The sequence below is a fragment of the Thunnus albacares genome, chromosome 20 (genome assembly GCF_914725855.1).
Source record: "Thunnus albacares chromosome 20, fThuAlb1.1, whole genome shotgun sequence".
Classification (NCBI taxonomy): domain Eukaryota; kingdom Metazoa; phylum Chordata; class Actinopteri; order Scombriformes; family Scombridae; genus Thunnus; species Thunnus albacares.
Window position 1 is genome coordinate 5,956,378 of NC_058125.1, and position 23,532 is coordinate 5,979,909.

General features: G+C 42.2%; 1 protein-coding gene across 18 annotated transcripts in view; it reads right to left on the reverse strand.

Moving 5' to 3' along the window:
- cacna1g (calcium channel, voltage-dependent, T type, alpha 1G subunit) overlaps positions 1-23,532 on the reverse strand; it is a 271,030-nt gene that overhangs the window by 104,294 nt on the left and 143,204 nt on the right. For all 18 annotated transcript variants that reach the window (XM_044338768.1, XM_044338766.1, XM_044338765.1 and 15 more), the window contains 6 exons: positions 23,335-23,432; positions 8,575-8,734; positions 4,899-5,193; positions 4,232-4,324; positions 3,188-4,109; positions 2,013-2,413 (listed from right to left, as the gene is read on the reverse strand). In XM_044338768.1, the coding sequence (XP_044194703.1) occupies positions 2,013-2,413; positions 3,188-4,109; positions 4,232-4,324; positions 4,899-5,193; positions 8,575-8,734; positions 23,335-23,432 (1,969 nt within the window). The remainder of the gene's footprint in view (positions 1-2,012; positions 2,414-3,187; positions 4,110-4,231; positions 4,325-4,898; positions 5,194-8,574; positions 8,735-23,334; positions 23,433-23,532) is intronic.

Here is a 23,532-nt window from a genome sequence, read left to right on the forward strand (position 1 = left end):
AGTTTAACGTAAAATTTTAAACATGAAACAGTGTTGCTGATTAATCAGTCAGAAAAAGATGAATGGACAAATTATGACTTTAATCACTCTTTAAGTTGTGTAGCACAGTAGATGAGAATACGGCACATTTCCTTGCCTCCACCTAATTTCAAAAGTGGCAGTTGCACAGGATACACACTCCATTGAAACTCCAGTGGTAAACTTGGCTAGAGGATGTATTGAAATTGAAACCTAGCCCTACCTCCATATGGACAGAGTTACAGAGAGAAACAGAGGCTTAGTGATCCTTGTGTCGATTGGATGTCGATGGGCTTGTAATCAATGAACCGTCTCAGTAAAGTTTTCAGCAGCCTGTTTGGAGACTGGAGAGGTCATTTTTACCCATACTAGGAAAGAGCACTCTAGAGAGAGAGAGAGAGAGAGAGAGAGAGAGAAAGAGAGAGAGAGAGAGAGAGAGAGAGAGAGAGAGAGTGACAGAGAGAGAGCACAGAGGAGGAAGATGAAGGGTATAAAAACAAAATGAAACAAGAATGGCTGGGGGACAAGGAGGAAAAGATGACAACAAAGGAGGAGGAAAAGGGGAAGAAGGAGCCGAAAAACAAGAAGAAAGTAGAAAAAGGAGAAGCAAAAGCAGGAGAACGAGTGGAGTCAGAAAAAATAAGGATGGAACAAAAGTGGAGACTAGAAAGCTATAAAACTTCCTGTGTGTATGTGTGTGTGTGTGTGTGTGTGTGTGTGTGTGTGTGTGTGTGTGTGTGTGTGTGTGCGTGTGTGTGCTGAAGATGTTTGGCATCTGGATATGTTTATAGACACTGGGTCAGGGACCGAAAGTAACCCCGTAAAACCTGGCCCGGCTTCAATCTCCTACTACACACCTACACACACACACACACACAAACAAACACTATACTTACTTTACTTGTGTTGTATAACTTCACACAAATCTCACATGCCAAAACCACAACACAATAGCCTCAAACCTCATACACACCTCAAAGCTTGAACCTGCATTTGGCAAGATTTCATTCATGTAAGTAGAAACACTCTGCATTCTGCATTGTGAAAACATGGATTCTCGATATTTGTGCTTATACACTTCAATTTGAACCCTTTCTGTCTCTTTCAAAATACTTTTATATACAACTATTTTGCTTTGCCAAGAACATTTTGAAGGAACTGGCAACATTGTGTGATATTCCTGTTCTGGCAAGCAGAGCTGGTGGACATGACTCTGACGTTCTCCGTGATGCTGCTGTTATTAATTATGCTGTTATTAATTGTTAGTGATTCTTCCTTTTTCCAGAGGAAGGGGTTCCGTGACCTTTGAACTTGCAGGGAGGACACTTTTCCTAGGAATGTGGCTACACTGTACAGATTGCATTCACACCTGGCTGAGATCTGATCACAACGCATTCCACACAACTTCCAGATGTGGTCTGGTCAATCCCATAGCATCCTGATTTCAATGCTTACTGTGTGCATTTACACCGTCTCTTTTCCCTAATACAGATACAGATTTCATGTTAAGATCAGGTGTAAATGGGGTCAAAGAGAGTAGAACAGGAGTAAATAGAAAAAAGCTACAGATTGAGCATGAAGGGAAAAGCGAGAAAATCTCTGTCAGATGTTGTTGGGTCTTTCTCACCCGTTAAATCACCTCTCTTTCTCTCTCTCATTGTATCTTCTGTCTTTCATACTCTCGCTTTCTTTCCGTTTTCTCTCCCACATGGCTGTAATTACGCTCGTGTAAACAAACGATACCAGAGAGAGACATCAGGAATTCTAGTTGGACCTGTGGGAGCAGTGTAGCTTACACAATCACACACAGTGACACACATACACAGAGGATCTATAACTTCAACTAATACCTTTCCACAATTTTTCATTGCCTCTCATCTGACCGTCCATTATGCACTGTGGTATATTCCCATTGTGAACTTTGTGAAGGCATTCAGGGGTACCACTATCCAACAGCTGCGTTGGACTTCACACACCCACACACAGAAACTCACCTGCTCATGGTACTCGATCCCCATACTCAGAGTGTTGATCAGGATGGCGATCATAATCCCTCGTCCAAAATACTTGCTGTCCACGATCTTCCTGAATGTGTCGCACACCAGCCTCCAGAAGTGAACAACCTTCGCAGCAGTTTTACCCAGCCTGCGGTGCTTCTTCCTGGGCTGCCGGCTGTCTTGCCTGTCCCTGTGGTGGAGGTCCTGGGTGAACTCGTATACGCCCTCGCTGTCGGAGTCTCCAGGGGTCTCGTTGCCGTCGGTGCCACCCTCTGATTCGTTGGCCAGGGCCTTGGCGCAGTAAGGGCAACTCTCGGGGTCCAATGTCAATGCGGCTGTGTCCATGGCACTGCTGGTGGTGCTCAGGTCACGAGCCGACAGCTGGCAGGATATCTGGGCTGCAGCCAAGAGAGAGAGGTCGGAAGGTGAAACTGAGACAAAGAGAAAGCGAACCGGAGTAAAAGGAGCGTGATTGTGATGCATTACAGAAATGAAGCAGCTTATAAACACTGTCAAATCAAATGAAAGAAATCTGTTGTGGAGAGCAACGTTTTTGGACAGTTGTGTGTGTGTGTCAGAGGGAGTGTGTTTGACAGTGATGGACAGTTCATGTTGTAAGAGTAATGCCTCGTCTCCACGGGCCGTGCTGTGGCCTGACTGGCTGGCAGCCAGCGTTTTCTGTATAACCTGAGCAGACCTGGCCTGACTTTTGCTGAGCCCACTGTCTTTTAGAACTTGGCCGGATTCAGAAGAAACTGGCTGCCAGCTATGACATGAAGGACTAACATTTATTGACTGTAATAACAATGGTCTCTGTCTCTCATGATAAAAACCCCCACTCTGGACAGTGTCATAGTTTGGGTCTGAATCACAACCAATCGATACCGTTCTCCACCAAATAGATGATTGCAGAAAAAGGAACACTTCCGGTGGCGTGTAACTCTAAGTAGATATAGAAATGAAACACTGATTCTGACTGAATCAGTGTTTACTGACTTACTCTGACTTACTCTTGTTTTTTACAAACCCCATTATGCCTTCCAATATCTTACTTAATGGGAATGCCTTGCAAAGCAAACTCTATTCACCACAGCTGACTCAGAGGAACTAAAACTTTCCTAGTTTTAAAATCATATATCTGTGACCTCATCCATGTTGGTTTGTTGTTCTACCTGTAGGAGTGTGTGTGTCCACCAGGCTCTGCTGCCTTCTCTCCAGGGGCATGGGTGGGATATTGAGGTTGAAGCTGATATTTGTCAGAGTGCTGGCTGCAACACTCCCTCGTCTGGACTCTGCTAGTGCTCTGGCCTGCAGCGTGGGGTAGTTCTTAGGCCCCGGAGCAGCAAAGGGTACCGAGTTCCTCTTCATTGCCCTGGATTTGGGAGCTGGGGCCAGGGAGAACGGGCCTGGAATTGGACCCAAGTTTGTGGGCGATGGGGTACAGCGGAGAGTGTCTGAGTGGAATACGCTGAGAGCTGAAGATGAATCGGCAGCTGCTGCAGCAGGATTGGTCAAAGTGGCCAGGTTTGTGTCGGAGGTTGCTGCTGTCACTGAAGGCAGTGGTGGGGCCAAAGCGAGGTGCCCGGTGCAGGCGGTCGCCACGAGAGTCCCTCCGTTGTTGTTATGAGAACCAGCCTCCACATCCCTACCCTCTGGACACCTGATGGTACCTCCTCCCCTTAAGCTGCCATTCCCCAGGTGGTAGTGGTGGTAGTGGTGGTGGTGGTGATGATGGTGCACCATGTGATGGACTGACACCGAGCCCTGCCTGGAGGACTTCCTCCTCCTTCTTTGGCTCTGGCTGCGCTGGGGTTCCGTGGCGGGGGGCGAGGCGGCGATGTTGAGCCCTGCACGGCGAGCTAAGAGCCTGCAGATGTGGGCTACCTGTTTAGCCCCCTTGCGGATGATGTGGACCAGGTACTTGAGCAGCTCGTCGTAGCAGGAGCCTGGCTCGGAGAGGGAGGCCAGAGTGCTGGCGTTGGACATGAAGCGCACCCGCTGCTCCTTCATCAGCTGGCTCTCCCTCTGCTTGGTCTCTGAGAACTGAGTTGCGATGACTACCAGGCACAGGTTGATCATGAAGAATGAGCCGATCTGAGGACAAGGAGGGGTAGGCGTCATTGTTGTTCACACACTCACAACACATGCACCATTCTCCTGACTGACCCGCTTGTTCAGCCATCAGCAGGCACACACATACAGTTCTTAGCACTTACAATGATGAGCAGGATGAAGTAGATGAAGTTGTAGAAGGAGTGAGCATCCATCACAAAGTACATGATGTCCACCCAGCCCTCCAGAGTGATCACCTATAGAGGAACGCAGCCAAAAAAACAGATAAAAAACTAATCAGACAACACAACTAAAGAAAGCAAGCAAACAGACAGTGGAATTAAAAAAAGGGATTAAAGGAGACCATATTTCACAGCCCATGGTGTTCCAATACCAAGACTCAGCAGAAAACTAATCCCCAACATTTCTCTTGTGTGCTTTACCCCACACATGCAAACCCAAGCAGCAGCCAGACTTATGGGAGAACTCATCTCCAATCTGGCTTTGGTCCTCCAAAATTACCCCTCTCAACTAGACAGCGATGAATGAACACTCGGACAAAGCGGCTTTTCAGATCATATGGAGATAGTAAACAAATGTGTGCGGAAAAATGAGACCGCAGTCTGGTCGTGCGGCTGTGGTGACCTGTTAATCCTGTAAAGCCCCATTTCTATGATACACCAGCCGCTGGGGCAATTAGCCTCCCTCCCCCCCCCCCCCCCTTGTCTTCATCTTGTATTACAGCCTTGCTTCAGTCAAACCTTACTGTATGTACCACACTACAGATACTGGAAAATCTGACATCATCCATAACGTGATTAGCTGCCTTACCTGAAAGATGGCGATCCAAGCGTAGCAGATGTTGTCAAAGTTGATGGCATCCTTGAAGGGGTTGACCGGACCAGCAGAGCAGTTGGTGTAGTACTGGTTCCAGTTGACGCAAGTGGTGTTGTCGGTGCTGTTGTAAGAATACATGTCCAGGTTGCACTGCAGGCCTCCCTCCTCGTACAGCTTAGGCACCGAGCTACAGTCCCTCCTGCCGTTCTCTCTGGGCTGAGAGCAGATGAAGGGATTCTCGTCGTCGTTTTCAGTGTGGTAGTATTTCTCCAGCTCCACGGACAGAGGACTTTTGGGGAGGGAGGATAAAAGAGAGGATATTGCAGGGTTTTTGGCTTGTATGAATCATGAGACTAAACAAAGTGAGTTGATATGTTTCAATTAAAAACATTAAATAAACATTAATTTCTCTTAAGACATCATCATCAGGCCACATGACAGAGCAAGTCGGGTGGGACCACAAGCTGGAAACGACAAATATGCTTCCTGGTTTGATGTAGTGTGTTTGATTTTGTGAGTAATGTCTGTTACACAATAATAACGTTAACTACCCTCAACCACCATAAACTACTGTATCAGAAAAACACATTAGAGTATTCAACTGAGCAGACAGGCAAGTTCTCCTACTTTACATTTATGAGCAATACATAACCAGTTAATAAGTGCTTTGTAACACATTATAATGTAGTTAAAAGAACATATAAGGACATTTTAAGTGTTTATTAATGTACAGTCAACAATTATAACTCCTCCTATGAAGATTTGTTTTATATTATTACACCTGTATTTTACTTTATTGTCATTCTTTATCTTACACACCAGCATCCAGTTAAGGATACCTGCAGGTGGGATTATAGTTGTCTACAAATACATTAATAAACACTTACAGCACATCTGCTTACAACCACATATTTTGTTATACACCACTTTCTTAAATATTTATATATTGCTTTAATATATGCTTTCACTGTGTGCATTGCAGACTTCTCAGTTGTGCCTTAGGCTGCACTTAGCTGCTAAAATAGACAGAGAAACTGTATTTGGAATATTCAGATGCATTGTCTCAATAATGAGCAAACTAATGTGCGTTATATTTTTGAGCAACATCTGGACACGAGGACAGAAGAGTGTTAAAAGCTTAATCACATCTTGAAGGTTAAAAAATGTATCCTCACTCAGGTATTTTCCTGGAAATTACACAAGAGAGCGGTGTATCTTTCTTCCATCTTTACCCTCATCCATCACTGTTAAGCTGTAGCTGTTTTGTTTACATTTTATTGTGTCGGTGCCCACCTTGGCTACCAGGCTGAAGCAGTAAAAATGAAGTGCCTCCTCCTCTCTTTTTGAGTTTTGGCGTACATCGAGTAGAATTTTAAGCGGCTCAACATTGAAGCCAAAATGTCTGCAGGTTTTAATTCCATGCAAATACTACAGCAGCTGTTTTCACTGATTAACACCCCTTCAAACAGATAGGAGGAACTAATCAGTGAAGCCAGCTGTAATTGTGTTTACAAACCTGGGGCCAAATGGCCGGGGAGACCCTTGTGTGTATTTTGTCAGGTGAGAGCACAAGCGTGTTTGCCTGCTGCCTCTTAGCGTATCTTTTACAGAGCTATTCTCTGTCTGGGATAACTGGTGTGTGTGTGTCTAGTGATATCTGGCTGGTCTGTCAACACACAATCAGCTGGCAGGCTGTATCAAGCGCAGAGTAGCTTCAATCACTTTACACTTCAGGACCACCTCACACACATTTATTTATTTATACATTCTTAAAAGCTGTTTCACACTTTGAGGACATTCCATGAGAACACTTATTGGTCTGATGATGGTACACGTTGGATTTATCACACCCAGACGTGATGCATGGGACGTGGTTCCTGACGGGTCCTCTTCACATACTCTCAATCAGTCTAATAAAGAGTCACTGTCAACCCAGTTATCAGTTAACAGCTGCTACTTTGCAAGACCACTAAAATATGTATCAGCGATATGAGTTCAAGAGAAATGGAAGCAGGTGTTAATTCAGATATGTTTATGGCTTTGGACAAAGACTAGAGCCAAACTTAAATGCTGTTCATCTGGTGCAGTAACACAGACCTTCCAGATACAAGAAGAATGTCTAAAAATTGATGATGATGACAAAAAATTTTGCCAGCTCACCAGTGTTATTATGCATGACTTTAAATTACAGCTGTGAGATGTCATAAATCCTATAGAGAGTAATGAAGCCAGGATGACACAGGGAACATGAATAAGTCATGGGTGCCCATGTTCCATATACCATTGGCTGCAGCGTGGGGTCTTTCTCATTATGCCAGGGCCCGTCTCTCTCCCATTCATCACTGTGATGAGACTCTATAATCACTAACCTCATTGACTTTAGTGCATGACCTAGTTAAGCGCGCGGGGTCAAGGTTTACTCGTAGATTTACCTTGACCTCCCGTAGACCTACTTGCAATCTCATCTGTGTTGTTTATCTCAGCTCTATTAAGAAAATAAGAAATAAATAAATCCGGTCACCTTGTGTACTTGTGGAATAAGGAAGAATTTGTAGGTCAGTACCAGGAACCTTGTTTTTTAAATTGAGAATATACACTGTTTGTGCACAACCATAGCTGTATCCTTATTTTGACCATTTTAAAGGATAAATCTAGTTTAGTGAAATGTCGCTCTTATTTTCAAAGGTCACTGAAGTAACCGCTGTGAGCGACGAACATAGTGACATCGCTACAGTGAAGTCCAGCAATCAGACAGGATGTAAACAAGCCAACAGTTTAGCTAAATAATGTGACACTTCATTTGAAAGCAAAACCAAAGTGAAGATTTTGGTTGTGCTCCTCATTGTGCAATGATGACTCCTTATTGCACAAGAAACTGTGCACACTTATAGCAAGCTCAGTAGGTCAAAGTTGACTAGTGTGTAAACTGTGATGGATGTTTACAACAGACTGTTCTGGCCTTTGCTTTCTCTCCTAAATGAGTTTAATTAACCTGGTCTGTAAGGTTTATTTATAACCTTTATTACCACAAATGTATTGTTACTTCTTTTTAGCGATGTCGCTAGTTTTTGGAATCTCAGCAATTACTTTGATGAGTACAGTGAAAAATAAGATCCAAGTTGTGAAAGAGAGCACTGTTAAAACTCTCTGAATAAAGTTAAATGAGAAGATTGATACCGCTTTCATGTCCGTATGGCAAATATGAAGTTACAACCAGCAGGCAGTTAGATTAGCTTAGCACAAAGACTGTGCTAAGAGCTCAAAGAGCTAAAAGACCTGTTTCCAGTCTTTATGTTAAGTTAAGCAGTTGCTGGCTGTAGCTTCATATTCCCATAAGAGTGGTATCAAACTTTTCATCTAACTCTCAGGAAGAAAGTGAATAAGTGCATCTCCCAAAATGTCAAACACTTTCTTTAATGTCACATTTTTAACATTTTTGACAAAAATAAGATACGAGGATTAAGAGGATAAATAAGAGGATTAAGTGATCAAAATACAATTTGCCAACAAATTAATCATATATTATTTTAGGATATTGATGACAGTGCAGCTAGTATCTGACCTTCCCAGTATTCTCCCTGTAGTTAACATTTAGCCAAACCTAACAAACATGAGTACTGAAATCTAAAAACTCAAGAAAATATTGACATGGGAAGCGTTAAAAACTCACAAAGAGAAGTTGTCTTCCAAAAAGCAGCGGTTTCTGAGCAAGCCGGCCCACAGCTGGACGCCCACGATGCCGAATATGAAGAAGACGAAGAAGCAGAGCAGCAGCACATTACCCAGCATGGGCAGTGTGTCCAGCAGCAGGGTCACCAGAATACGCATACCTGAGAAGAGAGAGAGAGAGAGAGACAAGGACAAGGTCAGACAGCTGGGCGGCACACAATGCATCCACAGTAGAATCAGTATGTGCTTGTGTGGATCAAAGCTCTTTTACTACGAGTGTTTGTGCAACACGTTTTCAGGGCTGATATGAGCAGTGGGTATTTCATTCAATAGACTGGTCGATATGAGCGCCAACCCAAGTGCCTCTCAATTTACAACCATTCACACTGGCTAATATAACACACTTACAGGGACAAGTGCACGATTCTCTTCCTTTATTCATTTGATCAAATTACACACTTGCCCGTGGTTGCTATAACACTTTTTACAGTTTAATGAAAATTTTATAATAATAATAAATGGTAGATTTACAGTAATAGGCCTCATATTACATTACTGAACATAGCCTCAGTGTTTTATTTTTCATATTAGTTAAACAGCTTAATGAAGGACTGTCAAAACAGAGTCATTCATTGTAACAGATGAGGAGCAGCGCTCTGGGTTACTTGTAAAAAAATAAATGCTTGGGCAATAAAATTGACAGAAGCAATTTGGCATTTGGCTAATTTTCCTGCCACTGAACAAATTGCTACCAATAAGGTGCTCTTGAGCAAGGCACTGGAAGCCCAACGGTAGCTATAGTAGAGACCTGTGGCTGAATGGGTTGCTGGTAGGTGTATAATTGTTTCATAAATATTAAGCAAGCCATTACAGAAAAGACAAAGGGCCACATCCACAAAAGGATTGCACAGCTTTTTTGGCCGCTAAACCTCTACAAATGAGACAAAATCTGCAAAGGGTGAAATGCACCGCAAACTACGCTGCCAAGCAAATAGCATCATGGTGCACCTGCTCCATTTGCATGTATGTACATTAAGTAATATTCATATATTTGGCACAAAATTGGCCCCTTTCTATACAAATAAGCCTTGCTGCAAAAACAGTCTAATTCACAAAGAGCTAACTGCTACATGCAGTTAGGGTGGAGTTATTAGTGACTTCAAATAGATGGTGTTAACTGTGCGCATACACACACTCCTCACTCTCTCTCTGTCTCCCTCTCTCTCTTCAAATCTTCAAGCTTGTGAGGCTTGAATGATATTGAATTGAGATTGAATCATATGAAGGGTAAAATCTTCAGAGATTAGAGGGGATCAAGTGGGTATGGGGGTTTTGTAGACTTATGCTCTGACAGCTCTGATGGAGCTCAGGATTCATCCATAAGTGCTGCTTTATTACAAACAATTCCACCGTATAAACCTGGAATCTGTGTGTAACAGCTGACCTGTGTAGATGTGTAGCAGAACACAGAACATTCGTTTTTCGTCAGATGCTGACCGATCTGGTGTTAATGAAGTGACCGCTGCTGTGCCACGTGCATAAATGCCTCTTTCTCAGTTTGGAGACGCATTTATCGTTTCAGTTGCTGTGTGATGCTGCAGCCAGCTGTGATGCACAGCCAGCTGTGGGCAACAAACAGAGCATCAGTACTGATGTTTCTGCGAAATCCCAGATACATTCAGTGACACCTGAACAACATTATTATAAGATTCAGACGTCAATCTAACAAGACCTGCCTGAGTCACACTAATGGCTGTAGCCTATTTTGATGGACATTTCAATAGATTATGTTATAAATGCAAAATACTAGAGAAGCAATAGAAGCAAAATACATGAAAGTTGGTTTGTGATTGTGATGAGCTCTGTGTGCGAACCTCTGCTAATTAAAGACACAGAATTTGAGGCTTTTGTGCTCTCTGCACTAGTTTTCATTATGGACCAATATGAAATGTGGAGAAAAGCCTGAAACACTGGAAACAGCTCTGCTCACTCAATCAAACACAAAACAAGGGCAAACTGCACTCTGCTGCAAAACTTTATGGGCGTGTTTGTGCAGGCATATCATTAGCGCAAAATCTTTTGTGAATAGGACCTTAAAACGGGGCAGATCGTGGGTGCAAATGCTACACAATTCACGGTGCTATTAGCGGGTGCAATCCGTTCTTTGTGGATTTGGCCCAAAGTGTGCTTAGCGAGCGACATCCTTCCTTGGATGAATTAAGGCTGAAAATATATTTAGATAAGATTCAAAAGTCTTGAGTCAAACGGAAGTGCAGAGATTTGTGTCAGCAGTACTCCTGCAGTTTGCACTGAATTAACGCTGCAGTAAAAGACCTGCTTTTTTGCCTGTCATGCTGTACATCCCTGATTCTGTCTGCTCTGGACAGTGTTCCCTCAAGTTTCTGACAACACACACACACACTTCCTACCACCCACACACTCCCCCTGCCAAATCCGGCTGTGTCCCTCTGCTGTTGGAGCTCAGATTTTTGCTTTTATTTCCACACTAAGGTTCTCTATCTATCTACCATAAACCTTTCTCCTTTCCTACCTCAGAACTCTTCTTTTTCTTGTCGCCGCCCTGTAAATCTCTCAAATCTCTGCCCTTCTGTTTATCTCTCCATCTCTTTCTGTGTCTGCCTGTTTGTATCCCTCCCGCCGCCCCTGCAGGCTACCATCCCAGCAGTAAACCGGTGAGTCAGGCGTCAATAATGAGCATCATTTTTCTGATCAGGGGTTTTCTGGGTAATTGGAGAGGCTGGGTCAGTCGCTGTCGGAGCACCAGCAGAGCTCGTCTGCTGGGCTGACAGCCACAGAGGAACAGAAGAGATGGAGGGAAAGACACGGAGAGAGGATGGAGAGAGAAACAGAAGGAGAGAGGAAGAGAAAGGGACAGATGGAGAAACAGGTGTTTGAGCTAAACTCCTTTGGATGAACTCAAAAATGCACAGTCATGGTGTTTTGAGTATGAAAATATTACAAAATATATTCACTTTAAATGCCAGCACTTAGGTCTAAATGTTTCTCCATAGCTTAGAAATCTATTTATATATATATTATTTATATAGAACATAGAAAATGATCACTGTCCTCATAATCATAAAGTTGTAAAATTTAAAGTTGCCATTTTTATTTTATTTTATATAGATCAAATGACTAATCAATTAAACAAGAAAATAATTGACAATTTGATAATGAAAGTAATTGTTAGCTGTGGCGCTAAACAGTAATACATAGTATACCTCTACAAGGTGACAAAATTTTAAATATCATGTCATCGTCATCTGAGACACATTTTATTCTTATGTGCAGCTGAAACTAAAAAGCATGTTATGGCCACTTTCACCTGAATGTCTTGTACAAGTGCCTTTTTTTTTCAAAATGTGTTTATTTGAAAACATGATTCTGAGAAGACATACTTTAGGAATAGAGAGAGCTTTGTTTAGTTGTGTGTGTTGTGGCGGAGCATTCACTGAAATCCTTTCTGGTTTGGAGTTTATTACTTTAAATGAAAGGTGCACTTAGCAGGCATGTTTAAAAAAAAAAAAAAGTAAAATTCCCTCCTCACTCAAACACCTTTCATCTATACAGTTACATCTGGGTTTTGCACACCAAACTGCATGAGAAACTTTTCATATTTGCAGATATGCTCTGAATTTCCTACTTACATTTTTCATGCGGGTACACGCTCATACAGGGACTTTAGGTGTTGGCAGATGGGAGAGGAAAAACAAGGAGGATTCTGCAGACTTGCTAAGATGTGGGGAACAAATGGGGAGAAGACAGCGAGGAGATAAAGGGAGTCGAGGAGCAAAGGTAGCACAGAGGGACAGGAGAATGAGTGACAGCGAGGAGCATCTGCGGGATAACATGCGTGTTTGAATCGTGTCTTTTGCAGCCATCGCTCTCTCAAAAAGGAACCATCTGAATATGAAACCCAGTTGGGAAGAAAAAAGCGAAAGCGGTGAAAACACAGCGACTACCGAATGACATCCGAGGCTCTTGAAAAACACTGTTTTCAAGTTACTTCAATTTGTGTAATAGCTGCCACACTACGCGATACTCCATTAGCAGCATGGCGGTGTACACAATCGCCGTGTGAGATGAGCGTCGTAAAGAAAACATCTCTCATAATCACACTGTGAGAAAGTTATTAAATGTCATGTTACAGCGATGTTTACAAGAGAAACATTCTGTCATGATTCAAGAGAAGCAATGCAGTGGGGAGAGTTGTGTAAAAAACGATGCTGTGAGTCATTGCCTGTGGAGATTTGTTGCCGTTTTGCCCTTTGGTAGGACATTCGTTTAACATAATTGCCATGAATCCACAAAGAAAGTGTGTTCTGCTACGGAGGAGTGGAGACTCACACATTCTGACAGACAGACCTGACTCGCTGCCGACAACAGCAACTTTATCCTTCTCTTTCTCTCTCTCTCTCTGGTCATTAATGAGCAGCTCAGGCACACACGCGAACATACACACACACACACACACACACACACACACACACAAACACACAGCCCCTGACTGTAGGCAAACACAAAATATATACACACACATTAAGCAGCAGCTCCTTCGAGCGATTGCCCTCACAGTGTAATGTGCTGAGCTGTTAGGACGCTGCTTAGCTGTGCCTGAGTTAGTGACAGCAGCTGGGATTAGGGTCTGCTGCAGGCCCGGGCACAACCACTGGTTTCATATGCTGCCATTCAGGGTACAGATATCTTTGCACAATGAGGACTTAATACTCCAAATGTCCTGTGCTGGTACTCACACCTCTGATAGCTACACCCATGTACAACAGCAATTCTATGCAGCGTGTTTGCTCACTTATCATACAAAGCAGCTGGAATTTGACTATCCTTGAAATAAATAATTGAAATTTCATAACTTTAAGTCAATTTGCTGATGAGGACTATGTGATACACACAAAACGCTTGTTTTGTAATGATGGAATTGTAATAATCTCTAGTAATTTATAACTAACTCACAAAATAAACCTATGATAAATGATGCAACTAAAAGAGTTTTAAATTTTTGGTAGTGGTAATAGCTAGAAAACCACATATGAAAACTGTCATAGTCTATTGCACTTAATGTATGATATTAAGGATTTTCTAAATCAGTCTTTATTATAACAGATACAAACATAGTGATCATTAACTCGTAAAAACATTGCATAACTCCACAGGGTACCGTTAGTGAAGAAACATAAAAAGATGATCAATAGCCTTTTTACATTAATACGGTGAGGATGCTTTAAGATTTTCTTTACTGTTATCTACACACACTGTACACCTTTTCAGCCTGGAAGAAAACTTTCACAATGTATTTTTGTTGTACCTGTTTCTTGTTTGTGTCTATTTTTTATGCAATTCATTTGAATGTCTGTTATACTGTTTGGATGATTTTTTTTATGACTACTAGATGAGCTGAATTTTAATCAGTGATAGTTAGAAAACAATTCAGCTCAGTGGATGAGGACATTAATTATTTGTGGCAGCAAAAATGAGTTTTTCAAGATTGACTGTGATTTTGATGATGGCATAAATTACACCATCATACAATACATCAGCTGGAAGAGAGCCATATATGAAGACAGCTCTTCATTCAGTGATGCAGGCAAACATGAATATTATGAAAGAACCTCTGTTTATCTCCTAGATAAGAGAATCAATCCTCTGAAACCTTCCCGACCTGAATAGCGTGCTCATTCCAAGTGATCGACATTTCATATTCAATAACAATCATCTCCTCCTCCACCTGTGAGCCCTCTCCAACCTCGCCGTGGGCGGCCACTCCATTCCAACATGGCTGGCAGCTGGGTGGATGTGTGTGATTGGGGAGCCATCTGTTAGCGGGCAGATTAGGTCTGCTTCCTCTGCTCTCCTGTGTAGGTCCAGCTCTGACCCAGCCAGCTTTGTAATCCGTGTACTGTGAACTAATGGGCTTTCTGAGTCGAGGGATAGTGTACACCTGCGTCTCTTCTCATTTGCTCCGAGTGGATGGTAACTAGCTCGATGTCAGCGACTCCAGACGGAGATGACTAGACGTCCCCGAAATGGAAATGTGCCTTTGCATAAGCGAGCGATGTGACCCAAAGACAAAGTACATGTAGAAAAATGAAAACTGATGGAGGGAACTGAGGACAGAGAACACATCTGAACTCTGTTTGACTGCACTCTCATTTGCAGAAGAGAATATAACTTGCTTTTGGATACAGATGTTTGTATGAAATTCCAGGAAGTAGAGTGATCTCATTAGATTTGGGGCCTAGTGTATAAACCATGTGTAAGCACATTTCCACGTATAGTCTGATTGATCAATTTCTTCTTATGCCAGAGAACGTTCATATATATACATTTAGAACCTCTCCTGACCAGCTGCACCAATGAACCCCCATTGTTACACAGCTGTAATCAAAGGTAAACCAGTTCCTCAACTTTCTCTCTCAACCATGTAAGCAGAATTGATAGATTATGAACAATATTTCTAGAAGACATACATTTACATCTTATTTGGAAAACAAGGAAATAATTTCTTCCATTAATGTCTCATTTTTGTCTTGTTTCTCCAGCACTGCATCATTGAGCACCCGTGGCTCCACATTAGAGATCCAGGGGTGTTAATGACACTGAGTTGTAATAAACCTGCATCACTAATCAACTGTCACTTCTCATCAGCATTCATTTTTAAGTAATTTACCTAAACAGGTATATTTTCTGTCCTGCTGAAATTGTTCATAATCAGTGAATTACACTGAAGTGGTACTGTGCCCAGCGTCTAGTGTGTGTAGTGCAACTTTTTATTTGACCATTATCTCACATGAATCATGTTCTACCTGTCCCCATTCTGTATCTTTATTCGTTTATTTTTTGGACAAGCCACTACTGAAATGTCAAATTAAACAGTTTGGTTGATCTGACATGATTTGGTATTGGGGTAAACTATAGTTTACAGCTACAAAAACATTACTAAAGAGAAAGTTTGACAATGTATAGTATATTTGTACAGAGTGGTGCAACAGTCTTTGCACCATTTTAACCAAAACCTATCATCACCGCTTAGGGAGACCTTCGCCAACTGTGAGATCACAGCTTTCTCTAACGGCATTTGTGCATAAAAGCTATCTTAATGACAACAAATGAGGTGCAAATAAATGTTGTAAATATTGTAACACCCAATGTGAAATACAACACCACCAGCACAAGCAGATGGATGTAGAGTAGGTGGGATTTATCATGCTTCATTGCGTGAAGGTGTGAGTACGCCTGATTGACAAATACCACGTTTCCCGGTCGTTCAGACGGTCCCTACACACACATTCAGAGCTTGTTGCTGTGCATACTTTGATAGATAACATCCAACTTGTACTACATCACCCTAAGAACAGTATGATCATTAAAATAAGAAGTAATTTTCCACCTTTACACACTCAGACATATAAAATCAGCACTTATCGCAGCTTAAACTCCAATCTCTTTGACAAATTACAGCTGTGTTGGGGAGATGGCTGCCTACCTGTCTGCAGGCTATCTGGGAATAGCACAACTCCAAGTGATCAAAGGACTGATTTTCAAGTTTTCGGAAACTAAGGCAGCTAAGAAAAAAACCTTGAACTGAAAATGAATTCGGAATGGTAATACAAGCCCTTCTTTAAGCAACAAAACATCACTTGCATGCCAACGGCTGCTGGGGGTGTTCTTGTCTTATTGAGATCCGACTAACAAGATCTTTTGTTTTTAGCAGCAAACAAACTGACAGCAAAGAGCAGGATTACACTGTGACATTCTTTGCTTTCATCTTCTAGCAAACAACTCCCCTCCTCTGAACTCCTTCTAACCTTATCAGTCTTATTTCTTCAGCTACGCTCACAAACAAGGAGCCCCTGGATCAAACCTGCCCCCTAACTCCCCCGGGCTCCCCCCCTCGTCCTCACAGCATAATACAACAGCAGGAGTCAACGGGTGACTTAGGCCTTGCTGTAAAACCCTGTAGCTCCCTCTTAACAGCTTAGAGAAGAATAGACGCTAGGACGTTCTTGCGAGCTCTTTAATTACAGTACTGAGACTCGGCAAACAATGTTCCGTAGGAGGAGGGCATGAGCATGCAGGGAGCTGGGAGGTCGATGATGTTGTTGTGCTGTTGTTGCCTTTAGGGCTTATCTGGGCGGAAGTACAAGACAGTGTGTATGAACCAACCAAACACCAGGTCTAACAAAGCGTGGAGAAAAGGATGAAACAGTCTGTATTACCGATGCATGGCTTAAAATAACAGAGCGCACGTGCATGCATTATTGCAGGTGTGTGTGTGCACGTAAGAGTGTGTGGTGGCCTGTGTGAGGAATATGTGTGCATGAGTATGTTTGTGCCAGTTTGATAAGGCTTTGGGGAAAGGGCACATGTGGCTAAACAATGAGAAAAGGCTATTCTGGGCTTGAACTCGTTAAGACAGAGAAGTGTCTGAGCGTGTTTATGTGTGTGTAAGGATTTGTGTCCTGTGATAATCACCTATTGACTACTGCCTCTGACTTATCAATCAACACCGCCTCTCTCAAATGAGGCTTATTCACAGCATTGAAGGTTTCATCAATTTTCATCAACTGGGAGGGATGGAAGCATGTTTATGTTTGAACCTATTACGCATGTTGTTCATTTGCAGGCCAGGGGAATCATGTTACCATTGATTTCCTGCTTGATGCAGTATATTCCTACCTTATCAATTAGTCACCCATTGCCTACTTTTAAAGAGATAGTCTAGCCAATTTGTATTGTACTTCTAGTATTGTACCTAAAAGTAGAGTTCTGCTGATCAGCCTGATGGGTCCCTACAAAGTATCTGGTTTTGTCTCAAATTTGGGCTTCGGGCTCAAGTTGGGTTCAAGAAGCTGCGTTGATAGGTGTGTGTTGTTTCAGGTACCAGTGAGAAAGTTAAATACAGTTCACGAGGTTCAGTCGGAGTAACAGATCTGATTTGAGCCAGGTTTAAGTTTTGTGCCAGATAACCTTCTTGAAGCCAGCTGAAATGAGAGACATAACAACTCCTGGCATCACAGAAGACATTATACAACCGTTTTCACAGGCTGAGCAGAGTAGGACTCCCCGTGACGAGTAATTTGACCTTTATGTGTAAAATCTGTGGAGGTCCACTTTAACTCCCTTTGGTTTTGGCATGTGGTAGCTGTTGATAAAGAGGTTTAGGAAAATAACACTAGCCAACAGGCAAATAATGAATTGCAAATTCTGACTGCAGCTGGCTGGTAAGGCCACCAAACCAGGAATTTTGGCAGGTGAGCAATCACTAACCTAAGGCCTTTTCTTGTTCCAAAAATATGTTTGGCTTAGAAAAAATTGTGTCTCCTGGATAGTGAAATAAAGGTGGCACTTTAGCCTGAGGATGAATTAAGTTATTTCCTTCTCTGTGTATAACAATAGCACCTCTGTTCCTACAAACATACGACAGAAAAATTATATTTCAGCATATTAAAGTCAGTATTCTAGGTTTCAGTGCCTTGAGGCCTGAAACTAAAACCCATTAATGCAGATCTTCGCTTCTATTTGCATAGCAGCAGAGGAATCAAGGCTCCAAAAGTAGCAACTGCTGACAAAATATGTTCTAAATGTTACAAGTATGCAGTTATTTCAGAGAATGCTTATTAAATTGAAGGCACACTTTGCTTGTGGGGGGGTAAGACTTTTTGGGTAACTCAACAATTTAGAAATTCCACTCCTACAAACAATAATGCAATCTCCCACCATAGCACTTTATCTATTTCCGTGCAATGAGAAGACCAGTCGCTCAAAAGTTGTCATGTCCGCCTTGATGTGGCCAATGACAAGCCCTGGTACAAGGTGTACATGAGGGTAACAGCCAATCAGGTGGGAGATGGTGGGTGGTGATGTGGTGGTGACACGGGCCAGGGATTTTTGGTTTTGTTGGCAGCCGGTGGATGAAGCCTGCGAAATGTATCTGTCACTTCCGCTGGCAGCTCTGGCATGTTAGCACATCAATCAATGTCAAAGCCCAGGACGTGGACACCAGCCCAGGAACAATGTGTTCGTTAATACAAGTCTGAGTGTGTGTGTGTGTGTGTGTGTGTTTTTTTTAAGATGAGCTCCAGCCTTCTGTTCCAATACAGACTTAAGGTAAGAGAGCGAGAATAGAGCAATGTCGGGCTGCAGACGACGAGGCAGAGTGAGTACTAACAGTTTATACATGTGCTGATCCGGGTTCACATGGCTTACATATTTGGCAGCAATAGTCAAATATCAACAAGATATTCGACTTAGAGCCTAAATGTGGAAAGTTTATACCACCTTGGACTGACAGGTTGAACCCTGCTGACCTGCAAATGCACACCGATATGAGCAACTAATTCTAAATTATGTATCAGGTGAGGTGTGCAACACTGTCTCGTCTGAATCTTAAGCTATATATCAACCCTGGCTCTGTTTCCAGCTGGCATAAATATGCACCTCATATTTGCGCTGTGTCTACATATGATTTAGTGGACTACACCTATACTTGTATTGAAATGCAGCTACATCTCCAGTATACACAATGACACTAAATTTCTCTTATCCTCGCCAAAACAGAGATTATTATACATGTCATTTCTTTTTATAGGATTTATGATTTTTAAAATTAATATCTCCCTATTCACCACAGTAACCTGAAGAACCATTCAGGACTGTTTATCAACCTACACTAACGACAGCCTATTTGATTTGTGTGTTTTCTAGCAGCTTGCACTAAGAAAAATATTTCCATTTACACAGCAGCTGTATTACATAAATTGGATGCTCATTGCTTTACAGTCATTGCTGTTAATGTGAGCAGGTGGATCTTTGTCACACTTTAGAAGAGCTTCAGCTCAGTTTCTAAACTGGGCATGAACAGCTTTACCCCAGCATCTAATAATAATCTGGGTAGTGTGAGTCCCATATAATATATTGGATGTGTTAATTGAGTTTGGTTTTTTGTAAATTAAAGAGCTCCTTCTCATTGCACTTGTACTTGGTCAGCTTCTTGAGAGTTTATACCACGGCTCTGTCAGAGTCACTGTCCTCTAAAGCGTGATTGTCTTGCTTGTAAGACTCTTTGGATAAAAGCATCTGCCAAATGACAAAATGTAAATGTAAAAATGCAATTAAATGGGGTGTTAGCTGTGTTAGATTGAGCAACTTTTGTAGTGGGTTTGTCTCTGTTATATATAAATAATTGAGACACAGTAAGCCCCAAAACAAAAGCCTGTCAACACTGACTTGGATATAATCACTTAGTCACTGTTAGATGTGAACTGCTGTCCTTGCTCTGCTGCTGCTACCCAGACACTCATATTAAAATGAAATGTGGCGTTCAGACATAAATCATCTGTGTGTCTCTCAATACTTTGCATATGTTAATGTTCACACCAAGCCCATTTGTTACCAGTATCAGTTGCTCTGGCTGCTTTCTTTATCATCCAACTCATTCAGTAACTATCTAGAATGATAAATGAATAAAAAAAAAGTAAATGGCAACAATGAAAAGTTTATTTAGTAAAGAAAGTTCACATTCTCAACATGTAGCTACAGATCTTTCTTATGTGGTGTAACTTGTTTCTCTTAGAAATAAGGCCTCTTATGTGCACAGCTTTCTCTTTAGCTGTCAGTGTAAAATTGAGGGTTGATACTAAAAATTAGTGTGTAGAACACATACACATCTTTCATGTGCTAAAAAAGTTGTGGATACTTTCTGCTTCCCAAGGACTTGCAACACTGTAGAATCTTTACTGCATTTAGAAAAAGTAGAATATATTGAACCCAAATTGGATTTTCAATTGTACCTCTGTACCTTTAAAAAGGGAGCGTTCAACGGTGTTGTGAGTCATTAGGTAGCAGAAAGTTGATAATTGCAAAGAGTCATTGAGCTAACACCAACTACTTGTGGATTATAACAGGTTAAAAACCACTGCTGTTAAAGTAACTCATGATGATGTCACTTTAACTTTAGTGAACAGAATATCTAAACCTCTCAGTAATTGCCAGATTCAGACCAATAAAGTCAAACTGTTTTAATGCCATGATTGAAATCACACACACACACACACACAAACACACAGACTGCAATCCACATTCTGAACCGGCGCTGTACACTGAAAACAACTGCGCTAGCCTAGAACACTTAACCCTTGTGCTGAATGGTTGAGCACCTTGCATGCAGTAATTCTTTACCCCTATTAACACTTGATTAGGATATTCTGGGCATATTAACATTGAGTTGTACACCTGCATAAATGTGATTAGACGTTGCTAGTCAGCTGATAACTCCACAGCTGTGAATAAGCCAGTGACTGTGGAGCAAGAATTAAAAACAGCTGATCCAAATCAGCTAATGCCAGACTTCAGTACTCTGTTTAAACAAACACAATGCTTCACTTCTATGTGAGTAACTTTAGCTCTTCTTTGCATGACTTGTTGCTGCTGCACGGATTCAACTGTGGATCTTGTGGTGCTGTGTACCCTGAAAGGGCAAACTCTAGCTTTTCTGTCTTCTTTCCTACCAACCCAACAACAGCTTAATAATGGAGCAGTAAAAACTGCCTTAGTCAGTCAGTGCCATTCATCCAAGAACTAGAGCAACCATGTATTCAAATTCAGTTAAGTGTGTCTCAAAATAGCCTGAGCTCCACAACAAACATCCCCACCCAGAGTCATGATGAATGCTGCAAGCTTCTCCGCAGGACTTGATTAGGCTGCTGAGAGGGATTTGGGGGGTGGTGGGGGCAAGAAGACAGATATCAAGCACACCAAACGCATGGTGACCCCCCCTTCCTCTACCACCATCACTACCACCCTACCCAATGACATTTTCCCCGCAGGCCCAGAACCAGACCAAATCATCCACGCATTAATGTCGCTATTAGTCCTGTGATTAGGATGAGGGATGGTCGGATGCCTAATGAGCGAGTGAGTGTGTGGCTGTGAGGTCTCAGTGTGTGTATGTGGTCTAATGAGAGGCAGTGGACCCCTACCACGGCTTTGATTGACAAGAGGGTGAGATTATGGGAGAGGAAGAGGTTTGGGAGTGTTATCGGTAGAGGGATGGGAGACATGGGAAGGGTGTTGATGTCCTATTCATGCACCTACACCTGCCTATACATACACACACACACATCCTAAGCATCATTGCTCAGTTTGCCTGCGATCTCCTCTGAACAATTGAGGAGCTAATGATATAATAAAGAGTCTGTATTTAAATGAAAACATTGTAGGGGGTGGAATCAAGGTAAAAACAAATGGGTGGACTGCTGGGTGGTTGCAAAATGCTTATGATTTATTTAAACATTACTGTGTGCACTGGAAATTCAATCTGTGCTGATTAAACTCTAATGGAGACTGATGGAAGAGATGGCAGAGGAATGTGGAACTTTTTTGGGGAGGGAAGTGAGAGAGGAAGGGGGAGGATGACAGATGGAGTGAGCGACTCAGGGATTTGTGCGTTTGCATCGCAATGAACAAGTGTAATAGTCTGTGTGTGCATGAGTGTTGCTATGAACTACAGTCCGTTAATAAAAAGGCAGTGAGTTGGAAAATTGCAAATAAATCTGTCTGAGTCCAAAGCTGACTGGCTGGGGAAAGCCAAAACACAGAGACGGCGCCGAGGCAGCATACTAAGCGTAGATCAGCTTGTCCCTGACCTACATTCCAGCACTGTGTAGGAATTCAATCCACCTGCACGATCGCTAATTATAACAAGATCCACAACAAAAGGTATGGTCAGTCTCTGCTGATAATACCTTCTGCTACTAAGCCTGATTAAGCTGACAAGCAAGACATTGCTCTTTGGTCAGTGTGATTAGTCATTAAATGGCAGATTTTAGATAAGTCTTTTCAAAGTAATAAAGTCTGTTTGAATACTGCCCTGAATTACAGTGTAATAAAAAAATGGGCTCATTCAGGCCAAAAAGAGTTAGATATGAATGCTTTGATATATAAGTTCAAACTACTACAAAAGAACAGTTTTTACTACCACCTGTCATTATGATGGTTTAACAGTCCACATGATCTGTTTGGCTTAGAAACTAAGAAAATGTCATTGTCTTTTGCAACAATGTGTAGCACACACACACAAACTGACACACTAACAACTATGGCCAACGGTGGGCCCTATTTTAACTGCGCAAGCGCAACGATAAGCACCAGGTGGTAGGTTTTAGGCGCACAGACTATATGGGCATCTCCATGTGTATCTGCTATTTCGGTTCATGTATGAGCAGCAGCGCAACATGCATAAGGGCTGGGTGACTGTGAATCTAGATCAGCGGGCGTGGTGATTACTAAATTCTCTCTCAGCCAGTCACATCACTGGTCTAAGCTCTGAAACAGTTGTTCCAATCACAGTTAAACGTGATAACGACTTCTCGACAAACAAAGTTTTTCTTCGGGAAATGTCTGGGTGGTTCGCAGTGTCACGACATGAACACACATCACCACAAATCTGCAGCCAAAGACAGATGGATTGCATCAACATGAAAATTACTTGCACTGAAACGGTCAAATTTTTAAAATTACTTGCGATTGTCTAACAGCTGTCCCGGTAAACCTCAAAATTGTCTACAGTGTCCTTATCTTAAGCCACCTGATTTCAATTTGAGATGAAAAGAGGTGTATGTGTCTCTAGAGGAAGGCAGAAGTGTTGATGCTACAGGGCAGTGCATTCTCAGATCTGGTCTGGTAAGGGAGCTGAAGTGTGAGAGGCTAGTAGGTCTGCACTCACTTGGCACTCTGTTGATGGCTCTCAGCGGTCTCAGCACGCGAACCGTCCTCACCGCTGAAAAACTGACGTTCTGCAGGTTGAGTGAGTACTCCAACATCCTGCAACGCACGGAGAGAAAATACATGTGAAAAAATAGCATCAACAACCATTTTTGCTATCACAGCTCACACTGCAGAACATACTTGATATCACCTGGGA